The 22,965-nt window shown below is 44.9% G+C and overlaps 1 protein-coding gene across 2 annotated transcripts in view; it reads left to right on the top strand.

Moving 5' to 3' along the window:
- The window catches only part of LOC124039186 (dual specificity protein phosphatase 8-like), a 66,666-nt gene that overhangs the window by 18,690 nt on the left and 25,011 nt on the right, over positions 1-22,965 (top strand). For both annotated transcript variants that reach the window (XM_046355100.1, XM_046355108.1), the window contains exon 3: positions 9,744-9,882. In XM_046355100.1, coding sequence (XP_046211056.1) covers positions 9,744-9,882 — 139 coding nt within the window. The remainder of the gene's footprint in view (positions 1-9,743; positions 9,883-22,965) is intronic.

The raw sequence follows: 22,965 nt of genomic DNA on the forward strand, positions 1-22,965 counted from the left end.
TGACGAGTTGCTCGTTCCCCAGATGCCGTTCTGCACACCACTGTTGTACTGCGCTGTTATTTGTCTGTTTGTGGCCCTGTTAGCTTGCCTGTTAGCTTGTCTGTTAGCTTGCCTTTTAGCTTGTCTGTTAGCTTGCCTGTTAGCTTGCCTGTTAGCTTGCACGATTCTTTCCATTCTCCTTCAAGTTTTCACCCACGGGATTGCTGCTGATTGGATGTTTTTTAGTTTGTTGCACCATTCTTGGTCAACCTTACATACTGTCGGTGCGTGAAAAGTCGCTCGGGTCACTTGTTTTGCCCAGCGTTCAATCAAACAGTAACTGACTGCCTTGATGCCTGTCTGCCCGCTTCATATAGCACGCCACTGTCACATTTTTCATTGTCTGTATGGGTGAACCATTTTCTTGAACGTGGCCAAGCGGCGTATATGCGGTTCGGTTTAAAAGTGGCCTGAGCGAGACGCACACAGTGAACGGCAGCGAAGGGAAAGGGGGGGTATGGAGAAGAAGGTAGAGAATGACAGAGAAGGAGTGTGGGAGAGATGTGTTGTCCTGTGATGTGAAACATGGCCATGTTGGTGTGACAAGGTTGGCCCATGTGACACATTACCTCTTGAACTACAAGATGCACGTGCCCCTTCTATTGGACAGGTGTGTGTGTGTGTGTGTGTGTGTGTGTGTGTGTGTGTGTGTGTGTGTGTGTGTGTGTGTGTGTGTGTGTGTGTGTGTGTGTGTGTGTGTGTGTGTGTGTGTGTGTGTGTGTGTGTGTGTGTGTGTGTGTGTGTGAGAGAGAGATTGTAGGTGGGGGCAGTGGGAAAGTCCCTTTATGGTGCCCATTCGTGGTGTACGGTCATCATCGGTCATTGGAGTGATTGTGATCACTCGATCTGTCACACCCTCTCGCAGCAAATGATAGAGGGGACCTTTGCCCAAACACGTCTGAGCAAACACACACACACACAAACACACACATACACAGCAGTGCCAGCAGCCAGTGCCAATCAATGACATCATATCACCATTGAGTGTTATCTTTACTGACGGGCTGTACGTATCACACCCTGCTATTGGACTCTGCTACAGCGCTTTGATGGTTAGAACCATCACCCACCTGCAACAATCTACTGGGAATCACATGGACAGATAATAACTGCCTGTGGGGACTGGGAGGCAACAGATCACTGAACTTGTTCCATAAATTCCTGACCTCTGAGGTTGGATAAGAGCGTCTGCTAAATGACTTAAATGTAAATGTAATAGTAGCACTGTGGAGATGTTGGCTGACCAACACACACACACACTCAGCTCTGCATTACCCTTGTGACCAATGACCCTGTACGCACGTGTGTGTGTGTGTGTGTGCGCATCTGCGTTTGGCATTCCAAGGTCCTCTCTGCAGCACCTAATCTCACGTTTCTCCTGTCCGTCTTCTCTGCAACAATACACCTGGTTCTGCTCTACAGCACTCCCGTCTTCTCTGTAACAATACACCTGGTTCTGCTCTACAGCACTCCCGTCTTCTCTGCAGCAATACACCTGTTTCTGCTCTATAGCACTCCCGTCTTCTCTGCAGCAATACACCTGTTTCTGCTCTATAGCACTCCCGTCTTCTCTGCAGCAATACACCTGTTTCTGCTCTATAGCACTCCCGTCTTCTCTGCAGCAATACACCTGTTTCTGCTCTATAGCACTCCCGTCTTCTCTGCAACAATACACCTGGTTCTGCTCTATAGCACTCCCGTCTTCTCTGCAGCAATACACCTGTTTCTGCTCTATAGCACTCCCGTCTTCTCTGCAGCAATACACCTGTTTCTGCTCTATAGCACTCCCGTCTTCTCTGCAGCAATACACCTGTTTCTGCTCTATAGCACTCCCGTCTTCTCTGCAACAATAATAATAATAATAATAATATATGCCATTTAGCAGACGCTTTTATCCAAAGCGACTTACAGTCATGTGTGCATACATTCTACGTATGGGTGGTCCCGGGGAACGAACCCACTACCCTGGCGTTACAAGCGCCATGCTCTACCAACTGAGCTACACAGGCCCCCCACACCTGGTTCTGCTCTATAGCACTCCCGTCTTCTCTGCAACAATACACCTGTTTCTGCTCTATAGCACTCCCGTCTTCTCTGCAGCAATACACCTGTTTCTGCTCTATAGCACTCCCGTCTTCTCTGTAACAATACACCTGTTTCTGCTCTATAGCACTCCCGTCTTCTCTGCAACAATACACCTGTTTCTGCTCTATAGCACTCCCGTCTTCTCTGCAGCAATACACCTGTTTCTGCTCTATAGCACTCCCGTCTTCTCTGTAACAATACACCTGTTTCTGCTCTATAGCACTCCCGTCTTCTCTGTAACAATACACCTGTTTCTGCTCTATAGCACTCCCGTCTTCTCTGCAACAATACACCTGTTTCTGCTCTATAGCACTCCCGTCTTCTCTGCAGCAATACACCTGTTTCTGCTCTATAGCACTCCGTCTTCTCTGTAACAATACACCTGTTTCTGCTCTATAGCACTCCCGTCTTCTCTGTAACAATACACCTGTTTCTGCTCTATAGCACTCCCGTCTTCTCTGTAACAATACACCTGTTTCTGCTCTATAGCACTCCCGTCTTCTCTGTAACAATACACCTGTTTCTGCTCTATAGCACTCCCGTCTTCTCTGCAGTAGCAGCTGGAACCATTGCATTTCTACCCAGAACATTTTAAGCTCTCACTGCAAGCCATTTCCCCCTACTTGCCTGTGTCATGTTTGTTGCTCATACAGTTATATTTGAAGCCAGACGTCTCGCTGTTGTACACAGATAGTACTTCAGCTGAGAGGGTGAGGTCTTAGAGTCACAGAGGGAAAATATTTTTTATCTTCTGTCGTACATTTTTTATATTGCTCATTTACCAGGCAATGTGAGGACACAGTCCTCTCTATTTCTCTGCTTCTCTCGTTCCCCCTCCCTCCTTATCTCTGCGGAGGTGGGAATGCAGACGACATGATTAGCCACTTTTCTCTATTTACATCCTGCTGTGATGCCAGCTCACTGTTGGCATTTTGACTTCCACGCTCTATCGTTTTTTTGCCCCTCTCTCTCTCGCACTGTTTCTCTCTCTCGCTCTCTGTCACGCCCTGACCTTAGAGATCCTTTTTATGTCTCTATTTGGTTTGGTCGGGGTGTGATTTGGGGTGGGTATTCTATGTTATATTATTTGTATTTCTATGTCTGGCTGGGTAGGGTTCTCAATCAGGGACAGCTGTCAATCGTTGTCTCTGATTGAGAACCATACTTAGGTGGCCCTTTGTCCCACCTGTCTTTGTGGGAAGTTGACTTTGTTTATGGCACATAGCCTTTAGCGTCACGGTTTGCTTTGTAGTGTTTATTGTTTTGTTCGGGCGTCTTTTCTCATAAAAATAAAATGTACGCTCACCACGCTGCGCCTTGGTCCTCTTCTTTCAACTGCCGTGAAACTCTCTCTCCACCTCTCCTTCTCTTCTCTAACCTTTTAACTGTCTCTCCTTCTCTGTTATTCGTATGTAACACCTGCAGTGTTAGTGGTAGAACAGCAGTATAGTAGTGTAGTGCTGCAGCCTGCAGGCTGGCGAAGGTGAGGGACTGAGCTGATTCGTATGCTGCAGTAGGTCGACTCCAGAGGTTATTAACCTCTAACAATGCAGTAATCATGCAGATACTGTAGTACTGTCTCTGTACCAGGGTTGGGCTCAAATCAGAATTTTGGAATTGACTCCCATTCAACGCATGGCTTGAAATTCTAATTGAATTGGCCACACCCCACAGGATGTAGAATTGGAATTTGAGTGACGGGAAGTAGAATTTCAGTGCAATTCAAAGAAATTCCACAAATTCCATAGAACATCAGTTTCATTGAATCTGACAGTTCGCACTTTAGAAGACCTCAGGGTCAACTTGACGGTTCAACTAATGCATTCTGGGAAATGTTGTATTTTCCCAATATTGAACAAAATGTATGTGATTAATTAAATATAATAACTTAGTATATTTGCATACAGGTTTTGTTTTCCTTAATAATTCATTTCAACAACATTTTATATTCATGTATATAACGACATGTTTTATGTACAATATGAATATTTATATAGACCACACCTAATATGGAATAGAATAGGCATTTGAATTTCAGTGAATTAAATTATATTTCCTTTCATTCAAATTACAATTCTGTATTCTGCTTACTACTTCAATTCAAATTCAATTCAAATTGAATAATTGAATTGGAATGTGACGCATTCTCAGAAGAAGGAAGGTGGTCGAAGGGGGAAAGTGAAGATTTATATCTTCTTGAATTAGGAATATTGTACAATTATCTGAACCCCCGTACAGCAACGATGCATCTTGGGATACCTGTGCAGGTGAATGTGATCATTTGGGAAAGGAAACTGGGGACATCACCTTAAGGATTAAAGGACAGCCTTTAACAGTGACAGTGACCCATTTACACTTATGTTCTGTAATCCTCAGGTGGTGATTTCACCCTCTAGCTGTAGCTCTGATCCCATTAGGATGGAACACCTTGTGCAGGGGGGGGTGATATCAGGGGTGAGAGGAGGGGGAGATGGGAGTGTCTCAGTAGGGGTTAGGGTGGAGGCCCTGTTGACCTTTAACACACACACACACAAACGTATCCTGTATAGTATCAGGCTGGGCTTCAGATGGAATCAGTGGACTCTGAATGGTTCAGGTGACCGCTTTATTGGAGGTTGTGTTGAAACACAGAGTAGACGCTCAGGTTGAGATGCTATCGCCGCTCTCTTGGCTCACTGAACACGCACGAGGAAAAAGACTGGTGACAACAGTGTAAAAGAGGTGTTACGCATGTTTTGTAGATGTGTTACAAACATGTCACATGGGTCTTTTAAAAAAAGGGATACTTTGGGATTTTAGGCAGCAATACCCCTTATCTACTTCCCCAGAGTCAGGTGAACTCGTGGATACCATTCTTATGTCTCTGTGTCCAGTATGAAGGAAGTTAGAGGTAGTTTCGCGAGCCAATGCTAACTAGCGTTAGCTAGCAGATACCCATAGACTTCCAGTCATTGTGCTAATGCTAGTTAGCAATTTCGCTAGCGCTAGTTAGCAACTTCCTTCAAACCGCACACAGAGTTCTTGAAATGTTCCGTATTGACTGACCTTCATGTCTTAAAGTAATGATGGACTGTCGTTTCTCTTCTTATTTGAGCTGTTCTTGTCATAATATGAACTTGGTCTTTTACCTCCCCTACCTTGTCACAACAACTGATTGGCTCAAACACATTAAAAAGGATAGAAATTGCACAAATGAACTTTTAACAAGGCGCACCTGTTAATTTATGTTACGAATCCCTTTTGGCCCGACAGTCTAGGGGGGATGGTAATGAGACCCGTAACATAACTCATGCAAATTATTATTGTGACAAAGTAAAAGTGTGAACGAAATAACCACGACAACAGAAATCTACCGTCAAACTCCAGGTTTATTTATAAACCCACGGTAATGGGGAGAACAGGAAAAGGGGCTGAGCTGGACCCAAGGAAAGAAACAATAAATATACAAAAACACACCCCTAAGCTAGACTAGCCTACTTTAACAACAACTAACTAACTAACCAAAAATACAGTGGGTGGTCCGCCCAGTTCTAACTAGTGTATTTAACAAAGTTCACCTACGGGTAGTGTATGCCCATGGGCGACTTGTCTTGGTTTCCCCCTTTTCCCACCAGCAACAAACAAACACCATAACCAAAAACAATACTCACAGGTGATGACAAAGTGCTATGGAGGTGCTTTAAACAAAAGAGAGGTTAAGACACAAAGCGAGAGTGAAACACAGAGACCTACAGACATGGCATTTACAGAGAGATTGAGCTAGAGATTGAACTGAGCTGAGCTTTAGAACAAGCAAATGATGGGGTTTTTAAACCATGGGGAAGGAACTGTGATAGGTCAGGAAATAGGAGGAGGTGTGCCTTCTGATTGATGATTGATTGTTGACTGATGATTTTCACCTGTGAGGGGAGAAGGAGAGAAAAGAAACACACACACAGGATACACACACACACAGGATAACTGTATCCGTAACAATTTAAATGAATTCCATGTGACTACTTCTGAAGCTGGTTGAGAGAATGCCAAGAGTGTGCAAAGCTGTCGTCACAGCAAAGGATGGCTACTTGGAAGAATCTCAAATATAAAATATATTTGGATTTGTTTAACACTTTTTTGGTTCCTACATGATTCCAAATGTGTTATTTCATAGTTTTGAATTCTTCACTATTATTCCACAATGTAGAACATAGTACAAATAAAGAAAAACACTTGACTGAGTAGGTGTGTCCCAACCTTTGACTGGTACTGTATATATATACACACAGTATATATGGCTCAGTCTGGCTGTACCCATACCAGCCGTCTGTGTGTCTGTCTGACCTTGGCCTGCCTCAGTCACGTGTGTGTGGTTGTTGGCCCATACATTCTGAGAAGGCTAATGTGTAACGGTAAGCACAAACACACACTGTCACACACTGAGGCACGCACACAAACACACAATATTGCAGGGTTATACACTCTCAAATACACACACTCGTCCACCGCATTGCTAGAACTGTGTACCGTCCACAGTATCAGCATGTGTGGGTACCATGCCCCATAACACTGTGAGGCTCAGTGAACAGTGTTCCTGTGCAGTTTTGCCCAGCATCTACAGTATAGTGCCGCCTTTATGCTATCTGAAGGATGGAGGGAGTGCATGAAAACAACAAGAAGAAAAGGGTTATTCTAGTCTCTTTTTCTCCTCCCTTCTCTCTCTCGCTTCCATCTCTTTCTCCTTGGCTCACTCTTTTTTTCCATCTCTCTTCTCAGCCATCTTCACCTTCCGTTTCTTCTCGCTCTCCTCTCTTCTCTCCTCCCCTCTCTCTCTCTCTCTCTCTCTCTCTCTCTCTCTCTCTCTCTCTCTCTCTCTCTCTCTCTCTCTCTCTCTCTCTCTCTCTCTCTCTCTCTCTCTCTCTCCTCCTCTCACTCTCTCTCTCTCTCTCTCTCTCTCTCTCTCTCTCTCTCTCTCTCTCTCTCTCTCTCTCTCTCTCTCTCTCTCTCTTCTCCTCTCTCTCTCTCTCTCTCTCTCTCTCTCTCTCTCTCTCTCTCTCTCTCTCTCTCCTGTCTGCCTCCCCTCTCTTTCCTGGTGCTGTCAAGCGGTTGTTTAGTGATGCGGTGTTTCCGAGCCGCAGTAGGCTAGGCACTGGCTGCTGGTCATGTGACCTAAACTTGCCTGACAACATGGAGAAGGAGCCTGGCTGGCGTGTCTCGCACACACACCCACACGTACACACAAGCGCGTAGACAAAAACACAGGCGCATGCTCGCCTCTCCTCCGCTCTGACAAACACATTGTGACAAAGCATATACAGCATGCTGACGCACTGAAGAGGGCTTGCGCTGTCCACTTTCACCCGTGCATTTGGATTCTGAGTTTTGCTTTTGACAGATAGGACTTGTATAATTCTGTTGCCATTATTTACTGTTACAGCGTCAATTCATGGTTATCAATGCGAAAACACCTCACAATTTTTTTTAAAACTCCGTGTCCACGTTGTGTAATATTTTGCCTTGTTTGCACATTTTGTTCCAGTAACCCTACCACCTGCCCAAATTTTTCCCTCATCAATTTACATGCAATAGCCCATAATGACAAAGCCAAAAAAGTTTGTTCTAAATGTTTGGAAATTAATCAAATAAAAAAAACAGAAGTATAAGTATTCAGACCCTTTGCTATGAGACTCGAAATTGAGCCCAGATGCATCCTGCTTCCATCGATCATCCTTCAGATGTTTCTACAACTTGATTGGAGTCGACCTGTAGTAAAGTCACCTGATTGGACATGATTTGGAAAGACACACACCTGTCTATATAAGGTCCCATAGTTGACAGTGCATGTCAGAGCAAAGACCAAGCCATGAGTTCGAAGGAATTGTCCGTAGAGCTCCGAGACAGGGTTGTGTCGAGGCACAGATCTGGGGAAGGGTAACAAAAAAATTCTGCAGCATTGAAGGTCCCCAAGAACACAGTGGCCTCCATCATTCTAAATGGAAGAAGTTTGAAACCACCAAGACTCTTCCGAGAGCTGGCCACTAGGCCAAACTGAGCCATCAGGAGAGAAGGGCCTTGGTCAGGGAGGTGACCAAGACCCGATGGCCACTCTTACAGAGCTCCAGAGTTCCTTTGCGGAGATGAGTGAACCTTCCAGAAGGACAACCATCTCCGCAGCACTCCACCAATCAGGCCTTTATGGTAGAGTGGTCAGACAGTAGCCCCTCCTCAGTAAAATACACATTACAGCCCACTTGGAGTTTGCCAAAAGGCACCTAAAGGACTCATACCATGAGAAACAAGATGGTCTGATGAAACCAAGATTGAACTCTTTGGCCTGAACACCAAGTTTCACATCTCGGGGAAACCTGGAAACATCCCTACGTTGAAGCATGGTGGTGGAAGCATCATGCTGTGGGAATGTTTTTCACCGGCAGGGACTGGGAGACTAGTCAGGATGGAGGGAAAGATGAACAGGGTAAAGTACAGATCCTTGATGAAAACCTGCTCCAGAGCACTCAGGACCTCAGACTGGGGTGAAGGTTCACCTACCAACAGGACCACGACCCTAAGCACACAGCCAAGACAATGCAGGAGTGGCTTCGGGAAAAGTCTCTGAATGTCCTTGAGTGGCCCAGCCAGAGCCTGGACTGGAGACCGATCTGACATCTCTGGAGAGACCTAAAAATAGCTTTGCAGCGACGCTCCCCATCCAACCTGATAGAGTTTGAAATTATCTGCAAAGAAGAATGGAGAAACTCCCCAAATACAGGTGTGCTTGTAGCATCATAACCAAGAAGACTCTGTGCTGTAATTTCTGCCAACGGTGCTTCAACAAAGTACTCAGTAAAGGGTCTGAATACTTATATAAATGTCGTATCGTACTTCAGGTTTTTTAATAAATATATTTGCCAAAATTGATTTAAAAAACAGTTTTTGCTTTGTCATTATGGGGTATTGTGTGGAGATTGATGAGGGGGGAAAACAATTTTAATCAATTTTAGAATAAGACTGTAACGTAACAAAATGTGGAAAAAGTCAAGGGGTCTGAATACTTTCCGAATGCTCTGTAAATGTATAGGTAAGTTTGTTAGGAGCATTTTTCCCTCCAGATGAACAAAAGCAGTCAGCCTCTGTCTTTGGTAGAGCATGGTGCTTGTAACGCCAGGGTAGTGGGTTCGATTCCCGGGACCACCCATACGTAGAATGTATGCATACATGACTGTAAGTCGCTTTGGATAAAAGCGTCTGCTAAATGGCATATATTATTATTATTATTATATATTATTGAAAAGACAGATGTAGGATCTTAATTTGATCACTCTTTTGGTGCTGAAAATTTTCCTGCATAGTAGGAAATACACATTTTGTGGTGTATTCAAGGTTTAAAAGGTTTCCAAAGTTTTGTAATTTCCACTTTTAAATGTCAGACTTGGTTAGCCCTAATGAGAAATGTATCAACCCATACAAAGAAATGAACATAAATGTATGCTTTAATGCAAACAGCATTTCTGTGGTCTTTTTTTTATCTGTGCAGCATAGCCATGTTTTACTCATTCGTTACGAGACCTTCATACCTGCATCCATTGATACTGCCATACCGCCATTGATCTCTGACGTCTTCTTCCTCATTCGTGTTTCTGCAGGTTGAGATGGGCAGGAAACAGGAAGTGGTGATGTACGACCAGAGTTCCAAAGAGGCGGTGCAACTATCCAAAGATAGCTTTGTCCACATCCTACTGGGCAAGCTGGAGGGCACCTTCCACCGAGTCTCTCTGCTCACCGGTAGGCACTTACTGTGTGTGTGTGTGTGTGTGTGTGTGTGTGTGTGTGTGTGTGTGTGTGTGTGTGTGTGTGTGTGTGTGTGTGTGTGTGTGTGTGTGTGTGTGTGTGTGTGTGTGTGTGTGTGTGTGTGTGTGTGTGTGATAATAGAAACCACCATCCTGAAGTTCGTGTTTACAAGCAAATGACTCCATGGTGTTTCACAACAAATCTTCACAGCTGATCCCAAGTCAGTTCTTGTGTGTATGTTAAGATGTGGCCTACATTGAACAATTAGGTATTTCACTGTTGGGATCAGCTATTGCTTTCTCAAAAGAGAAAAGCATGCAAACATTTAAGAACTGTGTACTACTTATCCTGTCATCTACCAAATTATTTTGTAACACTTTACAAAGTTATTTTGCAATTCTACCCCTGTAAAAGTAATTTGCCTGATGACGCACAGTGGAGGACTGTCTGATTAAAAAAATTGCATTTCCGTTCACGTTCCCTCACCTCGCCGTCTCTCCTCGATTACCTTTGACCTTTTTCAAAAGGAGTCGAGAGAGGACGGAGGAGAGAGAACAGGAGTTGAGCAAATCCAATTGAGAGAAGGCCTAGTTCTCTGCAGCTGCTTTGAGCAGAGCAGAGTGCCATGTGTCTATTTGGGCAGCAGGTGTCACTAGTGAACATCATCTGTAATAGTGTCATCCATCATGATCCACAAACATACTTTTTCACTCTTAAGGAGGAAGTGAGGGAGGAAGGAATTAGGAAAGGAAGAATGAAGAAAAGAAGCAATACCGAGTAATTGTGGACACCGATGAGTTTTGTGGTACAGGCCTCTCCAAAGAACCCCCCCCCCCAACCCCACGTCCACAATACACACACCAAACACTTCTCTCTCCTAGCCCTTTAAAATGGGGGATTAAGCTTAAGTTAAACTAATACCTGTCTATCAAATCAGCCAGTCTTTTTACCTTTTTTTTGGGGGGGGGGTGTAGCCATTCTTATCAACCAGTCTTATTTACCTTACTTAACAGCTTGTCATATTGGCTGCTATAAGCACCCTCAAAGTTAGATTGGAGGCCTGACGTGTGTATTAGCTGGCTCTGCAGAGGCTTAATAACTTCTCAGTATGGGACTTCAGCGCTGCGGAGAGACAGTGACAGTAAGCACACAGAGGCTTATGCGCGCACACACACACACATGGATACACAGACGCACAAACACACATAGACACACACAGGGAGGCTTAGGACCCTGGCTCAAATGTGTCAAATGAATAATCTCCCTCACTCAGGCTTGGGAGAGTGTGTGTGTGTGTGTGTGTGTGTGTGTGTGTGTGTGTGTGTGTGTGTGTGTGTGTGTGTGTGTGTGTGTGTGTGTGTGTGTGTGTGTGTGTGTGTGTGTGTGTGTGTGTGTGTGTGTGTGTGTGTGTGTGTGTGTGTGTGTGTGTGTGTGTGTAAATATGTGTCCTACTCCTATAAATCTCCAATAGCATAGTCAGATTACACTTTCCATGAGTCATTCATAGAGGTTCACTCTACCTTAATGTCCTTAAGATCCCCAATTTGTCACAGACAGACACACACACACACACATGTACCATGTAAGCCTGAAGAAGAAAGATCCCCCTGTCAGCGGTTCTCTCTCTCTCACATTTCTTCCATTTCTGTCCCCTTCTCTGCTGTTTCCACGACAACAGCAGAAGAGAATATCCTGTGGGATATGATTCAGCCAATGAGAATGACTGTTGCTGTGTAGTGTCGGTGTCAGTGGTGTTAAGTCATAGCAGAATAACGTGTGTGTGTGTGTGTGTGTGTTTTCAAGTTTTAATGTCACGTGTACAAGTACAGTGAAATGCCTTTCTTGCAAACTCTAAACCCAGCAATGTGGTAATCAATGTAGCTCTAAAAACAACATTAAGGTAAAACAAAAACACACAAGAAATAAAAATAAGAAGTGTGTGTGTGTGTGTATATCGGGGTCATGGGCGATAACAGTGGTCTCTGTCCCCAGCTGAGCTTCACTGGGTCATAAACACTACTAGTTGTCTGAGCCCGTCCACCACCTGTAATGATGTCACTTCCTGTTTAGAGTACCGCGTGTGTGCATGTATGCGTGTGTGTGTGTGAGAGAGAGAGAGAGAGAGAGAGAGAGAAGGTGCACACAAAACAGAGTGACAATGTGGGGGAGAAAGAGAGAGTGAGAGGTGCCGACAAAGCGAGAGAGATGCGAGCTCCCCTGCTGTTTTGAGGTCGGCAGCGCCGGCCTGTTGGCAGCCAGTCGTCATGGCAGCACAGCAGGGCGGCAGGATGTGCCCGGGTCAAAAGTCAATCTGGTCACACGTCTTATGGCATTGGCTCGAGCATCTGGTCACGCGTGTGTTTCTGCCCGTTTTCCACTTCATTCTGTTTCTTCAGACCTTCAGTTAACAAAGTTCATGTATTTTCTCCGTCCACCGTCCCGATTCCCCGGATTCATTTAGCAGTTCTTGTAGTTTAATTGGCTCAGAATACCCGAGGAATCACCCCTCCTCAACCCCATTTCTTTCCATTTTTTCCTCACTTCCCTCCTCCCATACAATTACCTGCCCCCCCCCCCCCCCCCCCGTCCGTCATTAACAGCGCCGATGACATCATGATCTAAGCCGACTGCTTGGTGTGGCCCTCTCGACTCACACACATGCACGCACAGCTATGCACAAGTGCTCCGAGCATCAAGAGGAGAGGATGTAGGGAGGGAGAGAAGCAGAGGAGGGGAGGCTAGGATAGAGGGATGAAAAGAAGCCTTAAATGGGATAGACAGAGTGAATACAGGAATAATTACAGCAGCTTGGTCTCGCTGTCTGGGGGAGAGAGGATTTACTGCCTAAACGGTTATGTACACACAGGCATGCTAAATGAAGGATTAGAACACACACGCGTGCTGCTAAACACACACACACACACACAGAGATACGCAAAACCCACACACACAAACATCCAGAAGTAGCCTGTGCTATAGTGTTGATGCCGTCAAAACACCAAATGGTAATGCTCTTTTAATACATTCTGAGGCCCTACTCAGGCTTGTCATAACAGAATAGTTCATAACAGCTTGGGACTTTATGGAGCCCATAGGAGGTGGTGTTTGGGAGGGCTGGAAACCGCGAATGGTGCTTTAAGTGCAGACGTAGAAGTCAAATCAATCAATGGATCTAATCTATGCTGTAAGTGCTTCCTTCCCTATGTTGTGGATGATGTCACGAGTGTCATGTGAGGTCCAGTCCCCATAGGGTTGTTTTTTACTCACTAAGAAGATTACTTGTATGGCCAGATGACTCTTCACAGTGTGTGTGTGTGTGTGTGTGTGTGTGTGTGTGTGTGTGTGTGTGTGTGTGTGTGTGTGTGTGTGTGTGTGTGTGTGTGTGTGTGTGTGTGTGTGTGTGTGTGTGTGTGTGTGTGTGTGCGTGTGTGCGTGTTTGCGTGTTTGCGTGCGTGCGTGCTCTTGAGTGTGTGAGAACCATGCTTGAGAGAGGAAAGCTTAGCGTCAGTAGAACGCAGGCAGTGCCAGACACACAGCCCAGCCAGAGCCAGTCCAGTCCCCAGTGGGTTGAGGTCCCCAGCTTGTTTGTTTCTCACGTTGGCTATACTGAGAACAGAGTGCACTGGAGCATAGCTCTTATCCTGATGTTGTTATGAGAGAGAGAGGGGGGGGGGGTGTTTGTTTGCGCAACGAGAGATTAAACGATCGAGGAAAGAGAAAGGTAGAGATGTAAGTGTTGAGAAATGCGTGTGTGAAGAGAGAGCGAGAACAGGAGAGAATGGCGAGAGAACGGGGCAGAGGTCCAGCTGTCAGGTGTGCAAACTCTGCAGATGTGGAGAGTGGGTAAGGAAGGGAGAGGACGGAGAGAGAGAAAGGTAGAGAGAGATGCAGGGGTGTGTGTGTTTGTGTGTGTGCGGTCTACAGATGTGCAGTGACTGTTCCTAATCTCTCCTAGTGCCATCTGCCAGTGTTTTTTTCCCCCCAGGATTACTAAAGCTACATACCATTGGGCCACACGCATGCAGAGAGAGAGAGATCAGTAAAGCGAGTGAGAGAGAGCAGGTGCCTAGATGCCCTACACTGGCGACGAGGATGGAATGGAAAATAGATTGTGATCATCAAATCTGTGTTGCTGCATGCCAGATCCATCCAAAGCGCTTTACATTGTGTGTGATCATTACTCCACATCCACCAATGTGTATCACCAGAGATGAAGTGGCGAAACGAGAGGCTTTACTCTGCCCAAAATCTGGCCACGAATATAAGCCCACGAACTGTATGGAGGTCAACTAGTGTCGAATTTGGTCCCCAATATATATTTTTGCTTATTTACTTCGTGAGGCTTATTTGAACGAATATACATTTTCGCATTGGTTTCGTGAGTTGGTTTGAATGCACTGATGCAAGTGGACGCACATGGCATTTCTACAACTTTGGAAAAGTTGGGAGCAAGCAGCCAATGAAGAAGTAGAAAATGGACTACTTTAAAATGGTTTCACAGATGCTATAACGGCACAGATACAAAGATAAGTATTCTATATATCTCTATGCCCTGTTGTTCAGCTGTGTATCTGCCCTCTCATTGGCTAGAGTGGTCCCATCTGCCGTCCATCTTTAAGAACATGTATTTCCATTGTTAGAGCGGTCACTTGACTATCTTGTCAATATAATAGAGAATCTTTGGTAGCACCGACATCAGGGATACACAGCAGCCATTTTGTGCCAGATATTAGGTAATGAAAGATACCGCTTACACACACAGAAGCAGTGTGGGGGCCTCTAGGCTTTGATGAGATCAGGTTTGGGTGTAACTGCACAGTCTACAGTACAAAGGTCAATCCAGTTGTGCTGTTATACAACTGGGCGGCGGCCCCTGCGTGTGTGTGTGTGAGAGAGACGCTGAGGAAGTGAGGTAATCGTGGGAGGCAGACTCTCACAATGCAGCCGTTCAGAGACATTCCAATGCACTACATAAGGAGGTCTGTGTGTGTGCATGTATGTGTTGGTTAGACAGACCTATTGAGGAGGTGAGGTAATTCACCTCCTTCCATCCTGATGAATGACGGTCTGTGTGTAGACGTCATTTTTAATGTCGGACTGTAGCATGACCTGCCTGAGCCCTCTCAGAATGAAGGCTTTATGTTTCTCTTTCGTTCCCAGTACTGGGTGGTAATCTCTGTGGCTATGCACGGCCTGAGGAGCAGAATAATGTGGCCAAATTTGAGCATTTCTATTCAGCACATGGCTTATGTGGGATTCGAACCCACAACCCTGGTGTTCCACGGGCAGTGCTCTAACCCACTGAGCCAATCGGAAGCAATAGCCAAATAATAATCCCAGACCATTTTACAAGCATCAACTGCTCAGACTCTGAGTAGAAAGTATTTTTAATATGGAAAGCCACTCTTAGCTCCCCTGTAATACATTGAGCATATTTCCATTTGGCGCATAATTTGCTATTGAATTGCGTAGACATTTTAAATGTTCTCTAACACACTCACTACATTATGGAGTACCAAGCTGAACAGCGATTGGATGTGTGTGTGGCCTGAAATGGACGTATGGGATTGGATTGTTTATGTTCACCGCTGTATTTTGATTGGTCACAGTTGAGGTCATTGAGGTCACAGTGATCTGATGGTTGGCTGCCAGGGGTCATGGTCCTGCCCTTTTTTTTTTCTCTCTCTCTCTCTCTCTCTCTCTCTCTCTCTCTCTCTCTCTCTCTCTCTCTCTCTCCCTCACCCCTCTTATCCAGCTCTCCTTCCCCTTCTCCCCATTCACCCTTCCACCCTCCCTCGCTTCCTATCTGCTCCGTATCCATTACGTACCGGGGACTCTTGGCAGATCAATGATTTCATTGAGAAGGAGCCAGTGGTGCCATTAAGAGGTGAGCTCACCTTCCCCGAGGGAGGTCTGGCACATTATACTCAATGACCTTCTCCCTCTCCCCTGCTCCCTCTCTTCCCTCCCCCTTTCTCTGTCTCTCTGTGTCTTTCCCTCTCCTCCTCTCTTAGCTCCCCTTTTCCTCTCCTCTAATGATCCCCTCCTCTTATACCTCTCCTACCCGCTCACTCTCCTCCACCTCCCCTTTCCTCCCTTCCTCTCTTACCTTCATCCGCTCCTCCTTCCAATATTTCTCTTCAGACTCCTGCGGTCGTCACATCTGGCGCCAGTGGCCTGTGTACTCTCACCCCTGGCCCATAGACACACACACACACACACACACACACACACACACACACACACACACACACACACACACACACACACACACACACACACACACACCCTGCCCGAGGAGTGGAAAGGTCAAACCGATGACCTGTAAGAATGCCAATGACATCACCTATCTTGAATACCTTACACAATGACAGACTTGCGTACATGAGTTGCATACTCTATGGCTACAAACAGTCACAAAGACAGACACAGTAGTTGACATACAATGCAAGGGCACAAATACTCGCCTGTGTGCGCACACATATCCCAGAGGTCCTGGTTTTCCCAACCGTCCCCTGTACGTTTTATGTAACAGTGTTGTGTTTCTGCCAGTGTTCTCATCATCTGGCCTCACATGATGAGCTTGATGTCATCTTCCCTTTTCCCCCTCAAAACTGCAGCATGAAAACATGCAGGCCAGCGCGTGTGTGTGTCTGCCGCTGCCAAATGTTTCCAACGTGACGTGGTCTAGCTGTGTTCCTGCTCTCCCTCTTCCCCCTCTTCCTCACACCCCCACTGGCTTAAAGGGGCCACGCACAGGGAGACACACGTAGACACAGAGAAACGGGCAGTAGGCACGCATGCTTTACATTAGATGCATACACATGAACAAACACAGCGGTCACACACGTGGACACATAAACCCTTTACGGGCACCCGCCATCCCGCCATCCCGCCATCCCGCCATCCTGCTCACAGTCTGTTGCTTCGCGCTTTGCTTCAACAGCCATGTGACAATGTGATTTAGACATGCCACTGTTGAACAGACTGCTCTACACTCGAAAACATGGACAGTGGTCGAGGCCAGGCGATGTTCACGTCAGGGTTGGCGTGCATCTTCAGTGGAAAATAACAGTAGCAGAATGAGGCTAGATGAACATCCAGCCCTGTTCTACCTTGGCCTGGCCCGGGTCCATTAGATTCCATTCATTCTCCACCACTTTAGTCGCGACTGCGTCATTCCATAGAACAATGGCGGATTCCTGTTTGCCCTCATGCCTGACTTTGATCCACTTTATCTCTGGCATGCCACCAAAACCCCTTCCTTGTTTACTTGGGTGGTTGCCATGGTGTTTATGCAGTAGCCAGCGGATCGTTTTGGTCCCATCTGGAACACACTTCATCCATGGTGGGGATGATTTCAGGCTTGTCTTCCCAAAACTGGTGCATGCCAGAGTCAGAGTAGCGGCATACTGTACGAGAGACGAGAGAGCATATGGATTTACACCATACGGAGATGAGTGTCTTGGCCAAAAAAAGATGTGGGGCATGTAGAAAGGATTGTAACTCACTAGTTCATTCATAGAGTACTGTAAGTATATAGCACACACACACACGCACATACACACACACACCGAGGAACTGGTATTGTAAATACATGTTAAATACACACACTCCCGTTGACCCTCCTGGAATTCGGTTTCCTGATAAAGGCGGGAGATTTTCCATCACCGCGGAAACAGCCGGCTAAATTTGGAGTTCCTGTCAAGCCCAAGGACCCTGGTGAGGAATGCTGCAGTTTGTCATCATTCCTCATATCCCTCCTCCTTTCTCTGTCACACACACACACACACACAGTAGATATAACCATACCCAAATTCACATATACAGTACACACAAAAAACACGCACACTCTTTACGTATTGATCAATGGAGATGATTTGTTTGGCAACCAAGCCCAAAACGGTGATATCATTTCATGAAACTTTTTTTATTTTTTATTTTTTATAACTTTTTATTTAACGTAATATTAACATTCTGTCATAAATGTTCATAAATGTTACATTTCATGATAAGCATGTTTTCCAATCTCAAGAGAGAAAAAAAAATACAACAGTAAGTGGCTCTTCACCTAAAATCCTATTGTAATGAAATGGTGACTGATAACAATGGAGCTCTTTAGTATTACTTGTACTACCAGTACCAGTCAAAAGTTTAGACACACCAACGCATTCCAGTATTTTCAAAGTTTTTTAAAACTATTTTCTACATTGTAGATTAATAGTGAAGACATAGAAAACTATGAAATAACACATATGGAATCATGTAGTAACCAAAAAAGTGTCAAAGTGCCTTGATGACAGCTTTGCACACTCTTGGCATTCTCTCAACCAGCTTCGTGAGGTAGTCACCTGGAATGCATTTAAATTAACAGGGTTGCCTTGATCCAAAACACACCTCCAATGATCCAAAACACACCTCCAGGCTGTGTAATGGCTATTTGACCAAAAAGGAGAGTGATGGAGTGCTGCATCAGATGACCTGGCCTCCACAATCACCTTACCACAACCCAATTGAGATGGTTTGGGAGGGGCCGTGGAGTGAAGGAAGAGGAGTGCTTAGCATATGTGGGAACTCCTTCAAGACTGTTGGAAAAGCATTCCTCATGAAGCTGGTTGTGAGAATGCCAAGAGTGTGCATTAAGAATTTTATTTCTTTAACACTTTTTTGCAAAGGGTTTGATGTCTTCACTTTATTCTAAATGAAAAATCTCAAATTATGATATTATTTTTTTTTATTTCTTTAACACTTTTTTGGTTACTACATAATTCCATATGTGTTATTTCATAGGTTTGATGTCTTCACTATTATTCTACAATGTAGAAAATCATACAAATATAGAAAAACCCTTGAATGAGTAGGTGTGTCCAAACTTTTGACGGGTACTGTATGGCAGTCTCATTAACACTACTGAACTGGCAGTGTTCAAGCTTAATCTTTATAAGCAGAGTACAACATAACAAATTAATTGGCATGACACCTTTTCCCATATGCTGAGACCAAGTTTTACATTGTCATGTAATCAGATATTTCTTACAATTACAATCATGTAATATGTAATGTAATATACTGCATTTCACTAGACATTTACAAATACATTTGAAAATATATGAACCAAATATATTGATAAATACATATTAAAATACATTATGTATTTCATAATGTATTTTGAAACACATTAAATCAAATCAAATCAAATGTATTTATATAGCCCTTCGTACATCAGCTGATATCTCAAAGTGCTGTACAGAAACCCAGCCTAAAACCCCAAACAGCAAGCAATGCAGGTGTAGAAGCACGGTGGCTAGGAAAAGCTCCCTAGAAAGGCCAAAACCTAGGAAGAAACCTAGAGAGGAACCAGGCTATGTGGGGTGGCCAGTCCTCTTCTGGCTGTGCCGGGTGGAGATTATAACAGAACATGGCCAAGATGTTCAAATTTTCATAAATGACCAGCATGGTCGAATAATAATAAGGCAGAACAGTTGAAACTGGAGCAGCAGTACGGCCAGATGGACTGGGGACAGCAAGGAGTCATCATGTCAGGTAGTCCTGGGGCATGGTCCTAGGGCTCAGGTCCTCCGAAAGAGAGAAAGAAAGAGAGAAGGAGAGAATTAGAGAACGCACACTTAGATTCACACAGGACACCGAATAGGACAGGAGAAGTACTCCAGATATAACAAACTGACCCTAGCCCCCCGACACATAAACTACTGCAGCATAAATACTGGAGGCTGAGACAGGAGGGGTCAGGAGACACTGTGGCCACATCCGAGGACACCCCCGGACAGGGCCAAACAGGAAGGATATAACCCCACCCACTTTGCTAAAACACAGCCCCCACACCACTAGAGGGATATCTTCAACCACCAACTTACCATCCTGAGACAAGGCTGAGTATAGTCCACAAAGATCTCCGCCATGGCACAACCCAAGGGGGGGCGCCAACCCAGACAGGATGACCACATCAGTGAATCAACCCACTCAGGTGACGCACCCCTTCCAGGGACGGCATGAGAGAGACCCAGTAAGCCAGTGACTCTAAATACATCTTCCAATGCATTTAGCATATATTGTGATATACATTTTACATGTACTGTGTGTGTGTGTGTGTGTGTGTGTGTGTGTGTGTGTGTGTGTGTGTGTGTGTGTGTGTGTGTGTGTGTGTGTGTGTGTGTGTGTGTGTGTGTGTGTGTGTGTGTGTGTGTGTGTGTGTGTGTGTGTGTGTGTGTGTGTGTATACAGTATATATATTTGAGTATACATATATATATATACACACTAACCGTTCAAAAGTTTGGGGTCACTTAGAAATGTCCTTGTTTTTGAAAGAAAAGCCTTTTTTTGTCCCATTATCAGCAACCATCACTCCTGTGTTCCAATGGCACATTGTGTTAGCTCATCCAAGTTTATCATTTTAAAAGGCTAATTGATCATGAGAAAACCATTTTGCAATTATGTTAGCACAGCTGAAAACTATTGTCCTGATTAAAGAAGTAATAAAACTGACCTTCTTTAGACTAGTTGAGTATCTGGAGCATCAGCATTTGTGGGTTCGATTACAGGCTCAGAATGGCCAGAAACAAAGAACTTTCTTCTGAAACTCATCAGTCTATGCTTGTTCTGAGAAATGAAGGCTATTCCACGCGAGAAATTGCCAAGAAACTGAAGATTTCGTACAACGCTGTGTACTGATCCCATCACAGAACAGCGCAAACTGGCCCTAACCAGAATAGAAAGAGGAGTGGGAGGCCCCGGTGCACAACTGAGCAAGAGGATAAGTACATTAGTGTCTAGTTTGAGAAACAGACACCTCACAAGTCTCTTTGGGGGTGCCACGGGGTTCAACCCTCGGGCCGACTCTTTTCTCTGTATACATCAGTGATGTGGCTCTTGCTGCTGGTGATTCTCTGATCCACCCCTCCACAGACGACACCATTCTGTATACTTCTGACCCTTCTTTGGACACGGTGTTAACTAACCTCCAGACGAGCTTCAATGCCATACAACTCTCCTTCCGTGGCCTCCAACTGCTCTTAAATGCAAGTAAAACTAAATGCATGCTCTTCAACCGCTGCCCACACCTGCCCACCCGTCCAGCATCACTACTCTGGATGGTTCTGACTCAGAATATGTGGACAACTACAAATAACTAAGTGTCTGGTTAGACTGTACACTCTCCTTCCAGACTCACATTAAGCATCTCCAATCCAAAATGAAATGTAATATCGGCTTCCTATTTCGCAACAAAGCCTCCTTCACTCATGCTGCCAAACATACCCTTGTAAAACTGACTATCCTACCTATCCTTGACTTCGGCGATGTCATTTACAAAATAGCCTTCAACATTCTACTCAGCAAATTGGATGCAGTCTATCACAGTGCCATCCGTTTTGTCACCAAAGCCACATACACTACCCACCACTGTGACCTGCATTCTCTCGTTTGCTGGCCTTCAGTTCATTTTCGCCGCCAAACCCACTGGCTCCAGGTCATCTATAAGTCTTTGCTAGGTAAAGCCACGCCGTATCTCAGCTCACTGGTCACAATAGCAGCACTACCCGTAGCACGTGCTCCAGCAGGTATATTTCACTGGTCACCCCCAAAGCCAATTCCTCCTTTGGCTGCCTTTCCTTCCAGTTCTCTGCTGCCAATGACTGGAACGAACTGCAAAAATCACTGAAGCAGGAGACTCATATCTCCCTCACTAACTTTAAGCACCAGCTGTCAGAGCAGCTCACAGATCACTGCACTTGTACATAGCCCATCTGTAAATAGCCTATCCAACTACCTCTTCCCCATACTGTTATTTATTTTGCTCCTTTGCACCCCAGTATCTCTACTTGCACACTCATCTTCTGCACATCTATCACTCCAGTGTTGAATTGCTATACTGTAATTATTTCGCCACTATGGCCTATTTATTACCTCACCTCCCTTATCCTACCTAATTTGCACACACTGTATATAGACTTTTTCTATTGTATCATTGACTGTATGTTTGTTTATTCCATGTGTAACTCTGTGTTGTTGTTTGTGTTGCACTGCTTTGCTTTATCTTGGCCAGGTCGCAGTTGTAAATGAGAACTTGTTCTCAACTAGCCTACCTGGTTAAATAAAGGTGAAATATTTTTTTTTTAAACAAATCCTCAACTGGCAGCTGCATTAAATAGTACCGGCAAAACACCAGTCTCAACATCAACAGTGAATAGGCGACTTCGGGATGCTGGCCTTCTAGGCAGAGTTCCTCTGTCCAGTGTCTGTTCTTTTGCCCATCTTAACCTTTTATTTTTATTGGCCAGTCGGAGATATGGCTTTTTCTTTGCAACTCTGCCGAGAAGAGACATTTTCGCAGACATTTTCCATAAGCACAAAAGCTTATTTCTCTAAGATGTTGTGCACAAATTTGTTCAGATCCCTGTTAATGAGCATTTCTCCTTTGCCAATGTAATCCATCCATCTGACAGGTGTGGCATATCAAGAAGCTGATTAAACAGCATGATCATTACACAGGTTCACCTTGTGCTGGGGACAATAAACGGCCAGTCTAAAATATGCAGTTTAACACAACACAATGCCACAGTTTTGACATAGAGTGCAATTGACATGCTGACTGCAGGAATGTCTACCAGAGCTGTTACCAGAGATCTGAATGTTCATTTCTGTACGTTTCTGTACGACAGCTTGTTCCAATTCCCGCCAATATACAGCAAGAGGAGTGGGACAACATTCCACAGGCCACAATCAAACTGCCTTTATTTTGCTGGACCCCAGGGAGATTAGCTACTACCTTGGCAGCAGCTAATGGGGACCATAATAAATACAAATACAAGAAACAGCCTGAACTCTATGTGAAGGAGATGTGTTGCGCTGCATGAGGCAAATGGTGGTCACACCAGATACTGACTGGGTTTCTGATCCACATCCATATCTTTTTTTAAGGATCTGTGAGCAACAGATGCATATCTGTTTTCCTAGTCATGCTAAATCCATAGAGTAGGGCCTAATGAATTTATTTCAATTGACTGATTTCCTTATGAGCTGTTACTGCATGTAGCGTTTATATATTTGTTCAGTGGAC

The sequence above is a fragment of the Oncorhynchus gorbuscha genome, linkage group LG01 (assembly GCF_021184085.1).
Source record: "Oncorhynchus gorbuscha isolate QuinsamMale2020 ecotype Even-year linkage group LG01, OgorEven_v1.0, whole genome shotgun sequence".
NCBI classification, from domain to species: Eukaryota; Metazoa; Chordata; class Actinopteri; order Salmoniformes; family Salmonidae; genus Oncorhynchus; species Oncorhynchus gorbuscha.